The sequence below is a fragment of the Gadus morhua genome, chromosome 1 (genome assembly GCF_902167405.1).
Source record: "Gadus morhua chromosome 1, gadMor3.0, whole genome shotgun sequence".
Lineage (NCBI taxonomy): Eukaryota > Metazoa > Chordata > Actinopteri > Gadiformes > Gadidae > Gadus > Gadus morhua.
Genome location: NC_044048.1, coordinates 8,330,306 through 8,344,972, shown reverse-complemented (window position 1 = coordinate 8,344,972; position 14,667 = coordinate 8,330,306). Strand labels below are relative to the sequence as shown.

General features: G+C 43.1%; 2 protein-coding genes across 9 annotated transcripts in view; one reads left to right on the top strand and one right to left on the bottom strand.

Moving 5' to 3' along the window:
- The first annotated feature begins 2 nt into the window (after positions 1-2).
- senp1 (SUMO specific peptidase 1) lies at positions 3-7,518 on the top strand. Of its 2 annotated transcripts, none has more exons than XM_030373434.1 (18): positions 3-646; positions 803-864; positions 950-1,128; positions 1,209-1,290; positions 1,531-1,732; positions 1,893-2,004; positions 2,102-2,208; positions 2,304-2,569; positions 2,652-2,715; positions 2,928-2,966; positions 3,080-3,164; positions 3,251-3,391; positions 3,476-3,607; positions 4,394-4,597; positions 4,893-4,972; positions 5,238-5,322; positions 5,414-5,509; positions 6,502-7,518. In XM_030373434.1, the coding sequence occupies exons 1-18, from the start codon at positions 528-530 to the stop codon at positions 6,562-6,564; spliced, it is 2,118 nt and encodes a 705-aa protein (XP_030229294.1). In that variant the 5' UTR covers positions 3-527; the 3' UTR covers positions 6,565-7,518. The 2 variants fall into 2 exon arrangements, with proteins under 2 accessions (XP_030229294.1, XP_030229369.1); XM_030373509.1 differs by having other exon boundaries at positions 4-646; positions 950-1,032.
- Positions 7,519-7,688: 170 nt separating this feature from the next.
- The window catches only part of rbms2b (RNA binding motif, single stranded interacting protein 2b), a 20,435-nt gene continuing 13,456 nt past the window's right edge, over positions 7,689-14,667 (bottom strand). For 5 of the 7 annotated variants that reach the window (XM_030373644.1, XM_030373809.1, XM_030373971.1 and 2 more), the window contains 10 exons: positions 14,225-14,382; positions 13,511-13,590; positions 13,184-13,293; positions 12,673-12,719; positions 12,481-12,574; positions 12,203-12,253; positions 11,814-11,924; positions 10,896-10,976; positions 10,717-10,813; positions 7,689-10,445 (listed from right to left, as the gene is read on the bottom strand). In XM_030373644.1, coding sequence (XP_030229504.1) covers positions 10,730-10,813; positions 10,896-10,976; positions 11,814-11,924; positions 12,203-12,253; positions 12,481-12,574; positions 12,673-12,719; positions 13,184-13,293; positions 13,511-13,590; positions 14,225-14,382 — 816 coding nt within the window. In that variant the 3' untranslated portion in view covers positions 7,689-10,445; positions 10,717-10,729. The remainder of the gene's footprint in view (positions 10,446-10,716; positions 10,814-10,895; positions 10,977-11,813; positions 11,925-12,202; positions 12,254-12,480; positions 12,575-12,672; positions 12,720-13,183; positions 13,294-13,510; positions 13,591-14,224; positions 14,383-14,667) is intronic. The other 2 variants (XM_030373719.1, XM_030373878.1) reach the window with 2 other exon arrangements.

The following is a 14,667-nucleotide window of genomic DNA, read 5'->3' as shown; positions in this document are numbered from 1 at the left end:
GTTCCAGCGGCCACTCATCCAATCAAAATGTGCGTTAGTGAGACGTCGTATTCAGCCATGTTGTGGTTTTGAATGAGGAAGAAGCGGGAGACGTTTATTCTTTAGCGAGTTTAAATACCATTTAAAGTGAAAGCTACGTCACGTTTTTTAATACGTTAGCGGTTCAAAATGATGCTTTCTTCGCAAAAGTGGTAGTTTCGACCACTTTTAATGCAAACAGTTGCCCAGTTTAGCCTAGCCTGCTGGGTTAGCATTAGCTAGCCGAGATAGTTAGCTTAGCGCGCTAGCGCTAAGCTAACTAGCTAACTTTAAGCCAACTAGCGCAGTAGCTTAGTCAAATTAACCAGATAACCGATTACTTTTGCTACGGTTGTCAACGAGCCGATATCAACCAGCCACAGCTAAACCAGCAGTCAGTCGAATGACGCGCACTCGCTTCATCTGTGTGGTCAGCGGGTCTGAAAGTGACAATAGCGGCGGCTTCTTTATCAACAACGCGTCGTTTATCAATAAGTCTCAAGACGGTCATGATGAATAAAATATACGAGTGGATGGTCACGAGCTATGCCACTTTCCGAGAAGGAGCGCCACGGGTCAACCACTCACGGGAGGACGCTCGAGCCAAGAGGAAAAGACCAATTGATGGGTAAGAGTGAACTATCGACACAGTAGCGCGTTGGCCAGATTTACCGAGCAGGAGCCCGACCTCCCAATGTTGACAAAAGTCGAGACATTGGTGCACCTATTTGTTGCAATTTATCGATTAAGCACAACCCTAATCGATAGCATTCTTGTTTTAAAGTTTGGAAGACTGTGATGACGCCGGCCACGAAGATGGCAGGACTGCCAAGAAGTCGCGGAGAGGTAAGGTGTAAACCGATCATACAACAAACACTATACCTCTTCTAACTAGTCTTTCGAATACATACGTGACGTCCGTGTTCTCCAGGTGACCTCATGGACACCGTGAAGGGCGCGGCGGAACGGATAAAAGACCATGGCTCCACTGTGGCGACCTGGGTGAAGAATAACGTGAGTCCTACTTTGAGGAGCATTCTCCCAGGTCCTCCGCCTGCGGTCCCGCAGCCTCAAGCGTCCACATCTGCGGCGACTTGGACAGGCAGACATGTATGTTTGGAAAGGACGCACTATGTATCCACGTTTCTGTATTTTAAGTGTGAACATGATCTGTTATGCATTTCTTTTAGGTTGCAACGCCCAACTCTGGCCGTTTGGATGCTGTGTTCGCAGCTCCATCGACAACACCATCGGAGTGGAAGTTAAAATCTGGTAAGATTGTGGTTTGTACGGTGCTGCAATGTTTGGGTCAAGTGAACACTATGTTAAAACAAATCAATTTCAAGCAACGTATTTGAAGACTGTGATAAACGCTTGACATTTGTAATTGTCAACCAATGAAACAATAGTTAATAAGATGGGCAAATTGTGTTTGTTTATTCAACATATTGCATTGAGTGACAGATTCCCTGTCAAATGCTGAGTCTTGTCCTGCTTGATGTTTGATTTCAGAATCGTACCGAATTGAAAAGTTTGTGATGGGATCCAAAGTGTGCAGGCGTCAAGTGTGCATGAATCTAGCCCAACGAGAAGTTGCCAAAACAAATGGACACTCGACCACGGTCCGGCGATGCTCTACCCCCACCACCACCGCTGTACACCCTCCCCCACGGTTAGGGAGACCCCTCAGCCTACACCCGCATGGAACTTCAAGGTATGCAACAGGCATTTAAGTTACACAAGAACACTTTTACAGTTTTAGTTTTTTTCAGAATGTTAAACCTGACATTTGTTGCTGAATTCTGCTGGATGGACCATTCTTAACTTTACCACTGCGACTTGTTGACCTCTTCTGCGGTGGGCCCACCCCCCAGGTCTTACACCAGCATGTACGAGAAGACATTCCCCATCAGGATGGTGCAGAGCCCATCACACGGCCCCTGTGGCCGTCTGCCGGGGCCCCGACGGCGCAGCGCGGTGCTGGAGGTCAGCCACTGGGAACCGTCGCCTAGCAGCCCCATGACAGTGTTCTCATTCAGTGGATCCCCTCTCACGCCCGCTGCTTTCTATCCCTCTATCGCAGCAGTCTGTGTGTGAGGAGGAGGAGGAGAAGGAGGCCTACAGGCAGCTTCTCAAAATTGTTTCCGGTGGCCATTCGTCGTGCCTCAACGTGCGTTCACACCGAGATTTGTGAGTATCTTTTTAACATCCCTAAGCATCATCTCGTGAAATGTCAGAGAGCAAGGTGATCACCCCCCCCCCCCCCCCCCCACTCACCTTCTAAGCACCAGCCTTCTGAGCACCAGCCAACGGCTCCTCCAGGCCTCCACCCCTGCGGGAGCGGAGGGTGTTTCAGACGTCCCCAGCATGAGCCCGCGGGGCCTCTCCAGCCGGTGCTCCAGCAGCCTCCCCAGCACTGTGGAGGCCTCCGTCAGGCCCGGCACCCTGCCGTGGTCCCCAGGGCTCAGCTCCACGGGGGCAGCCAGCATTCAGTCAGTCCCCTCGCCTGGTGCCGTCCTGGACACCTCCTCTCGGGACAGTCTGTCGTCAGGTAGGTGAAGCTGGCACTGACGGATGTTTTGCAGGCTTTTGCAGCATGTAAGTGATTTATTTTATTATTTTTCTTTGTGCAGCTCACGATGGGGACTCGGTAATAATTGTAAAAGAAGAAAGGAGTAAAAAGCCAAATCCTCCAAGGTTTGTACATATTGTTTCCTCTATTTTATATTTTTTGGATATTAACCATTTACATCAACTGTTATATTCATCATCAACCTTTTTATTTTGTTATATAACAGAACAGGTAATTTTACATTTACTGATAAAGGTCTTGGTGTAAATAGTGTTTGTGTGACCTGGACAAATGTTATCACTGAAATGTTACCTATTCTTATGTCTTAACTCTCTAGTGTCCCCTGCTTCAAAGCTGAGTTATGGATCAAAGAATTGTAAGTTAATCTGAAATAAACCATTGTTATGCTCTGTTTTCCCCCAGTCCCTATTGGTGCATATGTGGTTATAACTCAAGGTAACCTAAACAAGATCTCTTCTCCTCTGGCAGGACTAGTATGTATGACTCTCGCGCTCGAGAGAGGCGGAGACAGATCGAGGAGCAGGAGGCGTTGGCGGCAATGCTCCTGCGCCAGGTGAGTTCACAGCACATGATCTTTTCACACATGGGCCTACCTCGTTTACTTCGTTCCCTCCGTTGATATGGCTCTGTGTTGATCAGCGGCTGTCCGGAGATGGGCAGTTGATCCCCAAGGTGGAGGTCCACATTCGGGTTCCCCTAGAGAAGGAGGTCCCGCTGACTCCCCTCATAAAAGAGCCAAAGAAGCTGGTTGAGAAACCAGAATTCCCTGAGCTTGTCGAGGTAAATCTTCCTTCCTTCTTTGTCTTTCGGAAATCCCTGTCAGTCTTCTAGCTGTGTGAGACTATCGTTGGCTTGTGCTTGTAGGAGATGGAGGACGAGGTGAGCAGGGTGCTGAAGGGAGGCAGTCCACATGAGGTCCTAAGTGAAGGATTTGGCCTCAGCCTCACGCGCAAAGACCTGCAGACACTCGGCAGCCTTAATTGGCTCAATGATGAGGTAAACGGTGATGCACCTCCGGTTAACTTGGTGTTGGTTTTCTTCTGCCAGGCATGAACTCCAACAGACATTCCTAATCCAAACAAATGAAGGGGGCGGCAGTAGCTCAGGAGATAGAGCGCGTTGACTCGTCACCGAAAGGTTGCTAGTTCGATCCCCGAGTGTCAAGGTGTCCCTGAGCAAGACGCCTCACCTTAAAGGTTGGGTATGGGATTTGCGAAACGCCAGCAGATTTTGAAAATACACAACTCAAATGGTCCTACAGCCTCTCGTTCAATGCTGACTCTGACTCCACCCATTCCAAGTACATGGACGCGCAATCATTCAAGCGCTACCGCAGGATAACAACAAACAGAAGCTTGCTCTGGGTCACGAGCTTTGAGTACGTGCACGAAGGGGTCACGCGGGGGGAGGGGGAGTGCAGTACGACCGTTTGATTGACGTACTTAATGTCCAATGCCACTCGGTGGGTCTGGAAATCATTGGCTGGAGCCCTGCCCGTTCCACAGATGATTGACTTGTTTAATTTTCATGTCAGTAGGCTAATTCTAACTCAGTGGCTGTAAGTGGGTTATGATAAGGATTTCAAGTAATTTTGCAAAAATGGCCAAAAAAGAGAATTCCATACCCAACCTTTAACTGCTCCTGACGAGCTGGCTGTCGTCCGGCATGGTGGACTCCACCGTCGGTGTGTGAATGGTTCTAAGTTGCTTTGGATAAAAGCGTCAGCAAAATCCCCTAAATGTAAAAGTCAATTTAACAAGATTCTTTTGTCTCTGTCCCCAGGTCATCAACTTCTACATGAACCTGCTGGTGCAGCGCAGCAAAAGTCCCGGCATGCCCACTGTCAACACGTTCAACACGTTCTTCTTCCCCAAGCTGCGCACCAGCGGCTATTCCGCTGTCCGTCGCTGGACCAAAAAGATGGACATCTTTGCCGCCGACATCCTTCTGGTGCCCGTCCACCTGGGGGTGCACTGGTGCCTCTCGGTAGGTCAATGAGCGCTCTCTGCAGAAGCTCTAGGAGCCGCCAGGGTTTTAATTAAAGATCCCATATCATGCTTTTCAAGGGGTTAATAATTGCATTTGGGTGTACGACTAGAATAGGGTTACATGCCTGTATCTTAAAAATCCCCCTAATCATTTTCACACTATTCATTTATTCACATGCTTAGCACCAAATCCATGCATATGTCATATAAGACATGCATATGTCATATAAGAGTCTAAAGGAAAAAGTCGTAAAGCATGATATCGCCCCTTTAAATGTTTCTCTTTTGTCCAGGTGGTGGATTTTCGCAAGAAAGTCATCATGTACTACGACTCCATGGGGGGGAACAACGATGAAGCCTGTCAGACGTTGTTGTAAGTTTGAGGTTGCTGTCAGATTTTGTTGTTGGACTTGTAATTCTTTGTACTTCCTATTGGAAGCCATACCCTGTTATGGTATGACCCATCGTTTGTTTTGATGATTTGATATGTTTCAAGGTTTGTTCTCTGTCTCCGTTGGGATTTGTTGGTAACTTTAAATAAGATTATTCATCATATCTTAATACTTTAAAATTGGCAATGGTAATTATTGTTGTGATGAATTACCAATATCTAATGAAATGTAATGACTCCTCTGCAGACAATACCTGAAGCTGGAGAGCAAGGACAAGAAGGGCAAAGAACTAGATACCTCAGGCTGGACTCTGCACAGTAGGAGACGAAATGTAAGTCACCCCTGGTTGTGTTGCTTATTACAGATTGAATCTTCTTTTAAAAACTATTATGACCGTATGTGCCTCTGCTTTGCTTTTCCAGGAAATCCCCCAGCAGATGAACGGGAGCGACTGTGGCATGTTCACGTGTAAATATGCAGAGTATATCACCAAAGACAAGGCAATAACATTTACACAGGTAAGAAGAAGGTTAGGATGAGAATGACGATAACAATAACCCATAATATCTGTTTCTTTATTACTTTATATCCCATAGTTCTGACCTCGACGAATCTTAATTTCACTCAAGACACGACAGAAGACGATCTGTTAATTTATAACAAAATAATCTGAAAGTGCATCAGAGAAATTCGCAAACAAACATGTTTTGGTATAAATAAGCCGATGGCCCCTTAATAAAAACACTATTTAAAATAGTTTTCAATGTCAAATGTTTTGTCTAGTAGGAGATCAAAATAGAACACGAGTTCTTTATGGCAAAGTTCATCGCAGTAGTCCTCTGGTGAAACCGTCTACACTGAATTTTGACATTTCACATTTGATGTAGCATATTCGTCACATTTTTCATACGTCTGGTTAAGTTTTCCAAATCGTTAATGTGTGTCAGGGGCATTAGAATGAGCCCAAAAATCGACTGAGCCCAGCCCTGTCTTCGGCCCGCCGGTCCATTCCATTTGATGCATTTATAGGCCCAGTTTAATCCTACATCTTCTGTCAGTTGGCTGTTTTATATTAATAAATACTTAAAGTAAACCAAGTGCTTTCAATGACAAAAACCATTGCAGAATTATGTGCAGGATTTTGCTTAATAGCTTACTTCCTCTTGGGAAGGCCTTCCATAGCATGTGTGGTGCAATAGGCAGCTGAAAACAAGACATTTACGATTATAATCGTAACCTTTGTGTAACATAAGATGATGATGAATTGATAATTGACAAAATGTATCGAGAGTCAGACTTTTCTGATGACAGAGATTCTTTGAAAACATGTTAATAATTACGCGCAAAATCATAACGCTGCAAGGAAGAGTTTTTTTATTCTGTATCGTCCAAGTGACGGATACATACAGTATAAGGTGACCGTGTTATAATACTAATAACATTCTGACTCTCACACCAAATAGCTTACTAATAACTTCCTAACCCGCCACTGTCCTCGTTGTGTCTGCAGAGACACATGCCCTACTTCAGGAGAAGAATGATCTGGGAGCTGCTCAACCGGAAACTCTTGTGAGAGTCAACACGCGCCAGGCTCAGGATGTCTTAACGTTGTTTGAGACGGCCACACCCTTCATTACAACACTCTATTGAGGTTCTCTCTGACATACTCTTGGACCTCGCCCTGCCATACAGCCACGTCTACAGCCTGGCCTCTGGGCTGGGTCGGACATGTTTTGAAGGTGAAAGCACTGCCTCCCGTGACTGGACCAAGTTGCCATTTGGGATGCTCCATCATTGACATTGCAGGTCAAGTGATGAATTTATTTTTGTATTTGCCATCAAGAACTGTAGGAATGGGGATTCCCTATTTTGATAAGACACACTCGGACTCTAACCTTGCTGAAGTGTAGTGTTTGGGAGCACAAATTGATGCAGACACCCATGGATTTCATCTTGTTTTAGTATGCAATTTAAAGAACACCAGACTGGATCAATACTTCAGATGTGCTTTAACGGGGCCATCGTTTCAATTCATTTCCTTGACTACCGGAGAGGTTCAAATGTTGAATTGTAAAAGTTCAAAAACCTTGTCCTTACATTGATTGGATTAGGGTTTATGTGGTCTGAAGAGGCAACATTGGAAACAAAGGAGAGCATAAAATGTTTTTATGTTCGGTGTCATAATCTTTTCAATGTGCCACTTTCATGGAGTATGTTTTGAAATGCGAAGTGTTAATATGGATCACACTATGGGATTTGGACGTCTCATGCGAAGTCTGTCAAGTCTTTATTCCAGCTGGTAACACACACGGGTTGAGCTGCATTCTCCTGTGTTATCATGAGAGGTGCTCGAGTCTCCAACGGCAGCTTTTGGGTATTCAGGATATTTTCACCTTTGAACACAGGCCTAAGCAATCGGCCTCATGGACAGTGTATTTAATATACATTTTTATACTTTTTTTTACGTTTTGTTAACTTGTTAACTTAACTTTTAGAAATAAATCTCTTGTGTATTGTGTTCTTTCAATGTATGTCACTGTGTGCTACCTCGTTATGACAACTTAAATATATGCATTGGATGTGTTGTCTAAACACACTACATATAATCTAGTATGAAAATATTCCCTTTTTATAATGATAATGTATTTCACTTATTGGGGCACTTAAGTGAAACATAAATTAAAAATCAAAACCATATTGGTAAATTATTTTTTATTAAATTAGCCAAGTTCAAAACCAAACCAAATTTTAAACAGCTGAGGGATTTGTTGATCTTTTATTTAGGGAACTAATGACCTGCTGTTGTGGAACAGAATGACAGATTTATGGTTGAGGCAATGACACAACTTCTTTGATGGTGAGATAAATACAAATAACTGGAAACAACTGGAACAAAAAAGGACGTAGCAATATATATATTTTGTTAAACATAATATCCAGAATGACTGTCTTCATTTATTGAACTGCATGACTTTTGCATGAGCTAATTAAACAAAATAATCCAAAATTAGCAGCAATATAGTGAGCCAGACTACCCCTTCCATTACACCATTCTATGAAGTGTGCAACTGTTTTACCTCCCGCCTCCCAATATTTAAATTAATGTGGAATGAAATGGGAACACAATGTTCTAGATAGAAAACACCTTTGATTTGAAGATCTTTGCTCAACAACAAATGAGAAAACCAACCAATGGATTCTGCAAAGCAATCATTGCCCCGTCGACGATGTCTAAAGGCATTCCTGTGAAAACGTATCTTTCCATATGAAACTAAATTATCTGGCAAAAAAAACATAGCTTACAAACAGGTGAAAATAAACAACATATTTCACACCTCTCCACATCATTTAAAAATGAAACAGAAAAAAAATAACAAGCTATATCCCATTTATTTTGGGACCCGGGTCCAATTACGGCGGCACAAAGTATCTTTATGAAATCTTTGGTGAGACAATAAACCACTGCATTCCTTCTGTGAACTCAGTAAAACACAATTCCCTTTTAATGGAATCAATCAATAAATTGATTATTCAGGATGAATGGAAATTGGAAAGATGTTGAATTTGAATTAGTGATGTGATCCGTTGGAATGATGTGGAGAGTTTCGTATTTACTTGTATTATTGCATTTTAAGGATAATAAATTAATTGCATAGACCATCAGACCGTCAGGTCTCTCATAGGACGGATGGTTAAAATATGGACACAGTACCAGCTGTGAGCAGCAATAATAACTATTGTGGTTAGTTATTGCCTTCTAACCTGTATTTGAACTGATTCTATATTCTGCATAATGAGGTATGTTAAGGTTTTGACCATATATTTCTTTAAGGTTTTCCCAACTGCCGCAGGAATTTTCTCTTAAACATGCATGGATGTTCATCCATGATTGGGCGTTATGCAAATAAAAGCGTGTCAACATTAGCATTACAGACTGAATCCAAAACATTGTATCAACTAATTAAAACCTTTTGACATGGATACTAAAAGGCAGAGCAAGAGAAGATTTCAAAAGTACAAACTCACTATTTCACAAGGGAAATGCATTGGTGAAAAAGGGCTCTCCTACCTTTCACTAGTTGAAGCACACAACACACTACAAACAAATAAAATGAAGCCTTAAACAAAATTTAAATTCAACTAAAACTTTTAAATAAAAATAAAAAGCTTTAAAAAAATAAAAAACACAAGAAAAAAAGAATGCACGTGTAAAGTCGAAGACACAGTAACAGCCAGTATCAAGGAACCTTTAAACGGGTCATGAACCAACAACAAAACTTTTCAGGATCAGAACAAAACCTGAACTTAGTTGGTTTCATTCTGATGAAATAATCTTGTTGTACTTTGACAACATTGTTTAGTTTTTATTGAAATTAAGTTTTGTCAAGACCAATGACCAATAAAATGACCTAGCAAAAAACCTCATGCCATGTAAATAGAACAAACAACTGGTTTGAATGTTGTTGTCGTAGTTAATATCAGTGTTATTGCATTGATAAAAGAAACACTGATCTGTAAAGTGTTATATTTAGGCAGTTCTGTGTGAGATGGGATCCCGAAACATTGGATCAAGTGTAGTCCAATGCTTAATATTTTCTGAAAGGTCCTTGGAACGCAATGTTCTTTCAAATTAGTCTTCTCTTCGTCTTGTTAACTTTACCTTAGACGATAACTCTCAATAGTAACTTTGTTGTAAATCTTTGATTGTCTGAAGCTCTGTCAAGATTTTTTAACTATAAATTACTTGAGACTCAAGTGCCAAAATAAGTGAGATCACGTGCACAGGGTTGAGGTTTCATGCTTGAGACATTTGCTGCCACTTTAAATCAATCTAATCCACGCTGCCATCGCATATGTCCAGAGGAACACAGGGACCTCGGCTTCTCCGTGTATGTGTTTAAGCCTTCTCTTATCAAATATTTGCAAAAGCCAATGAAACAAGACATGTAACAAAAAGAAATGCAACAAAATCAACATATATATACAAAAAGGCAGGTTCAAAGATTGAAAATATCAAACAAAAGTAGGACAGAAACAGTATCTTAAAAAAATGAAACGGGACACGACTGTAAAATGTCACGCGGTGCTGCTGGTCCTAGTTTCGCCAGAGTAGGACTCAGGACTCGACATGACGAGCACAAACAATGTAATATAGTGTGTGTGTGTGTGTGTAGTTGACAGGCTTCTGTTTTCACGGTTATCAAAATAGACACTCCATTGCGTTCTTCTTGTGTTTCCCATTGCTCACGTCTTGCCTTGCGTATGTGGAGTGAAATAGTTTGTCATAAAGTGAAAGGTTTTGTCATAAAGTTGGAATTTGTAGAAAAAATCCGATGTGTAAAAGTCTGTGTTCCTCCCGAATTTTTTGGTGCACTCTGGAGTCCATGTGCACTGCTCTCGGTCATCAACAAGCAGTGCCCGGGATAACACCTCAGGTCCTCCCGAAGAAAAGACCTGCCAGGTATAGATTAAGAGCAGACTATTAGCCTCAATAACTTTGAATTAGCAATCCAATTTAAGTAAAATTGAACATACAATAGGAACAATAGCAAAAATATACGTGTTTTAAAGTAAAAACATACTGTATTGAGATACAAGTTAGGAGCGCGCTACAAACTCACGCATAGACACACACGCATAGACAGACAAACACCGATACACTCACAGACACACATTCATAGACACACACACATACGCGTAGACAAACGCACAGACACACGCCTACCTCGGTCACCTCTTCACTTGTTATGCTGGTAAGAGTAGGATGTGTGCTCCGTGGGCGTCTCTATGGCAACAGGTTGTTGAACGGCACTTTCCTGGACCAAAAACCCGACCAACAATTAATGCAATAAAGAATCATTTTCAACTTAAAATGTTAACATTTTAACCCAGAACTTATCCTACCTCAACTGAGACGTTGGCCGGAGGCACTTGGGTGTACTGGGGGATGTAAGTCCCATGCATAGAAGTATTAGCAGGCATGTACTGGAGGAAGACAAGGGTACATGTGTGAGACACAACTTATAAAGGTTTACCATGTTGCTTTACCTTACATTTCCCTCCATCCATCCTCATATGTATAGTAGACTTTCTTTACAAAACATTTAAATCCATCCATCCACATATGTATGGTACACTTTCCCATCAACGCTTTTATCCAAAACCCCCTTCTGTATGTTAAACATCCCCCATATTATTCTCACACTTTTCATTTCAGCAAAACCAATTTCAGCTTATTTAAAAAACAGACTGATTTGTATCATGTCGCATTAAGGCCATCCTCCCGAGTAGCCCAGTCTGCTGATTGGTCAGGCGTGCGATTGGTCAAACGCTAAACGCGTGCGTCGGCAAATTCACATCCCGAGATGTTGTAACTTCAGCACCGCCCACTGCAGTCTTACGTTTTACGGAACTAAAGTTTGAATGCAAACAAGCTGTTTAACGCACTTACTGAGGGGCCTTCTCGAGGGTGCGAATGCTTCCCCTTGCTTGGACTTAGAGTGGAACACCCTCACCACTACACCACCCTTCCCTCAATCTCAAGGCCTAATCTAGCTGTTAGATGTGAGATGAGCTGACAATGTGATGAGGTCTGTGACGAGGGCTGAGTGGGACGGCAGTAGCTCAGGAGGTAGAGCGGGTTGACTGGTAACCGGAAGGCCGCTAGTTGGATACCCCCCCCCCCCAGCGGAGTGTCGCGCTGTCACCCTGACTGCTCCTGACGAGCTGGCTGTCACCCTGCGTGGCTGAGTCGGCCTTGGGTGAGTGAATGTGTTAATGACTGGTTGTAATGACTGTAAACGAGGGCTGAGTGGTGCTCACTGTTCCGCTGCTGCCCATGGACATGTGGCCGAGCTGCTGTGCGAGCGGCCCCATCATAGAGGTTGGCTGGATGGACATGGTGTGGTCCATGCCTGGCGTCAACACCGCCCCCTACGGAGAGATGCACAAGGAGGGAGATGTGACCTCTGCACGTCAAACAGACGAAAATAACCATACACTATTGCTTCCATTCAATTATATATAAGGTATTGTAATAAGGACAGCCTATTGGTTGTTTTTTTTTGTCAATGTCCCCTGTGAAACATCCAGACTGTGTTTTTTTTACAGCCCACAGGGATTAAGTGTCTAATAGCAGATATATTGTAATCTCAAGCTCTATAAGTAGACCAGGAAGATGTGAAGACTCCATCCAGGTAGGAGATACATACGTTGGGAGGCATGAGGTATGACTGGTGATGAATCCAGGAGGGGTTGTGGACCTGAAACCCAGAGAAAGACAACAATTCAAACAATGATGTAGTCCCCACTGTGTGGCTTTCCATCGCACATCTACAATCTCCTTTCTTTCTTTTTATTAAATCCTAAGAACCTTGCTTTTGAATTGAACAGATTCTAACCACATTGATGAATGCAAAGGTGAATTTGATAACCAAGTCCCACACTGTAGGACCACAACGGGTGAGAGATCTTCCCCGGGACACAGTACCTGGTAGGTGGACACTGGAGAGTGCATGTACGGAGAGAGTGAAGGCTGGGGCATCATGCGGTTGGGGGCGATGCTGTAATGAGAAGAGTAGAACCTGCAGTAGGAAGACACAAGGAGTCAGTGACTAAGCACAACCTTCTCACCGGCTCTTCTGGTTTGGTTTCAATCTGTTAGATAAAAGGATCTTTCTACCCGTTCTGTAAGGCCGCTGCTGGGTCGAACGTCAGTGTCATTCCACCCTGCAGAACAAAAAACATAGCCATTTACATTTACATTTAGGGCATTGAGCAAAAAATGTTATTCAAAGCGACTTATTAGAAGTACATTTTTCAGAAGAAGGAGAGACAACAATATATCACTGTTGGTACAGTAAGGATGTTCATAGTACCAAGTGAAAAGCACTTACAATGGCTAGGTTAACCCATTCCCCTTGCACAACAAAGCTAGGATAGCTTGGATAGCTAGGATAAGATGCTACACAACAAAAGTCATAGAACATACAACATACAATAAGTGTGTACATTAAGTGCCAGGACGTACAACATACAATAAGTGCGTACATTAACACAGCTATTTCAATGATGCTTTCACAGAAGATAGGCAGACGTGATAGATTGAGGAACTCCTAAACATCCGCCTGTGTTGGGTCTGAGAACTGGCAGACCGCCGGTGTGGAACACATCCATCAGAGAGGAGAGCCTACCGTGTCCCCGTCCCGGGTCCAGGGCCGGCCGTTGTGCAGATACTTCCCCTGGCTCTGACGCTTCTTCTGGCCCCCATCAGCAAATTTACACAATAAGGGTTCTGCAGGCACTGAGTGGGAAGCATCATAATCAACAGGTTATTATTAGACAGGATTAATGGAGGGAGGTGGAGATTCAATATCGTTCAAGATTACACCAGCGAAGTTATTTTTATGTTTCTAAGAATTCACTGCCAGTTGCTATTGATACAAGTGCTTAATGGCTAAAGAGCGGAAAAAATGACTAAAGAGCGACTTGATAACTGAACTTGGATAAGAGATCCTCACCTGGAACTCCAGGTGGAGTCTTGATATATTTCCCATTAAAATGTTGAATAATGGCCTCGCATTTCTCTGTGGACTCCATCCTGCAAATGAAGCATGGCTCGTTACGTTCAAGGTAATAATGCTTCATAAGTTTCATCATTTCTTATGGAAAGCATCACACATTAATGATCTTGTCATCATTTCATGTGCCCAAAGGATTGACAATGTCCATAATTCAACACTATGTCACATAGCATCCATTTTGAACTGTGATTGGTGCAATACTTGTGGTGTAATAAGTGTAAGCATGACAGCTTGAATAATAAATAAGCTCCTAAATGTTTAAATCCATTGTCGGCCAGTAAAGCATGCTAGACGCCTTCTATGATAAAGATAACAGGAAGTGTCCACCAGGGGTCTCAGTTCCTCCTCTACTCAGAGGGGATCCCAGCAGTCCCTATCAGCTACTCTCATCAAGCCTGTTACACTGAATTTGATCTAATACACAACACAGAATTATGTCTCAGTAGGCCTACCCTGCAAGGTTGTATGGATACGTCTAGATGTTGTATTTTACTTTTTAAACACTCAAAATGGCTTAGTATTGGACGGGTGCTACATAAATAACCCTTCTTTCTTCATAGGAGTAAGCCTTTCCCTTTTAAATGATTTATTCTGCTGACCACCAAACACTAGAAGGCCGAGAACCCCTGACCGCTGACCCCGAGGTCGTACCTGGCAAAGCCCACTCCTCGGCTGGTGCCGCTGGGGTCTCTCAGGATGCGTGTGGAGATGGCCTGGCTGAAGGGCTTCAGCATGCTCTCCAGCTCCTGCTCCTCCATGGAGACCGGCAGGTTGGAGATGTACAGGTTGGTGGGGTCCTGCTCCTGTTGCTGAAACCACAGAAGAAGAGCTTGGATTCAGCATCAGCAGTAGCACCATGCTACGGAGAGTAGCTGCGTGAAATAAACATTATTATGATACACTATAACTAAAATCAAAACTGAATCCAAATTTTAAATAAAATAAACGACATCAATCCCAGATGGGGGACTTGGGAATGTTATACTTGCTGTCACAAATAGATACGCTACAGTAAATAATTCCATGCACTTGCATAGAGTACCCGTGTCACTATGTCATGCATTAATCATTTGATTTCAGACTAACCTCCACAA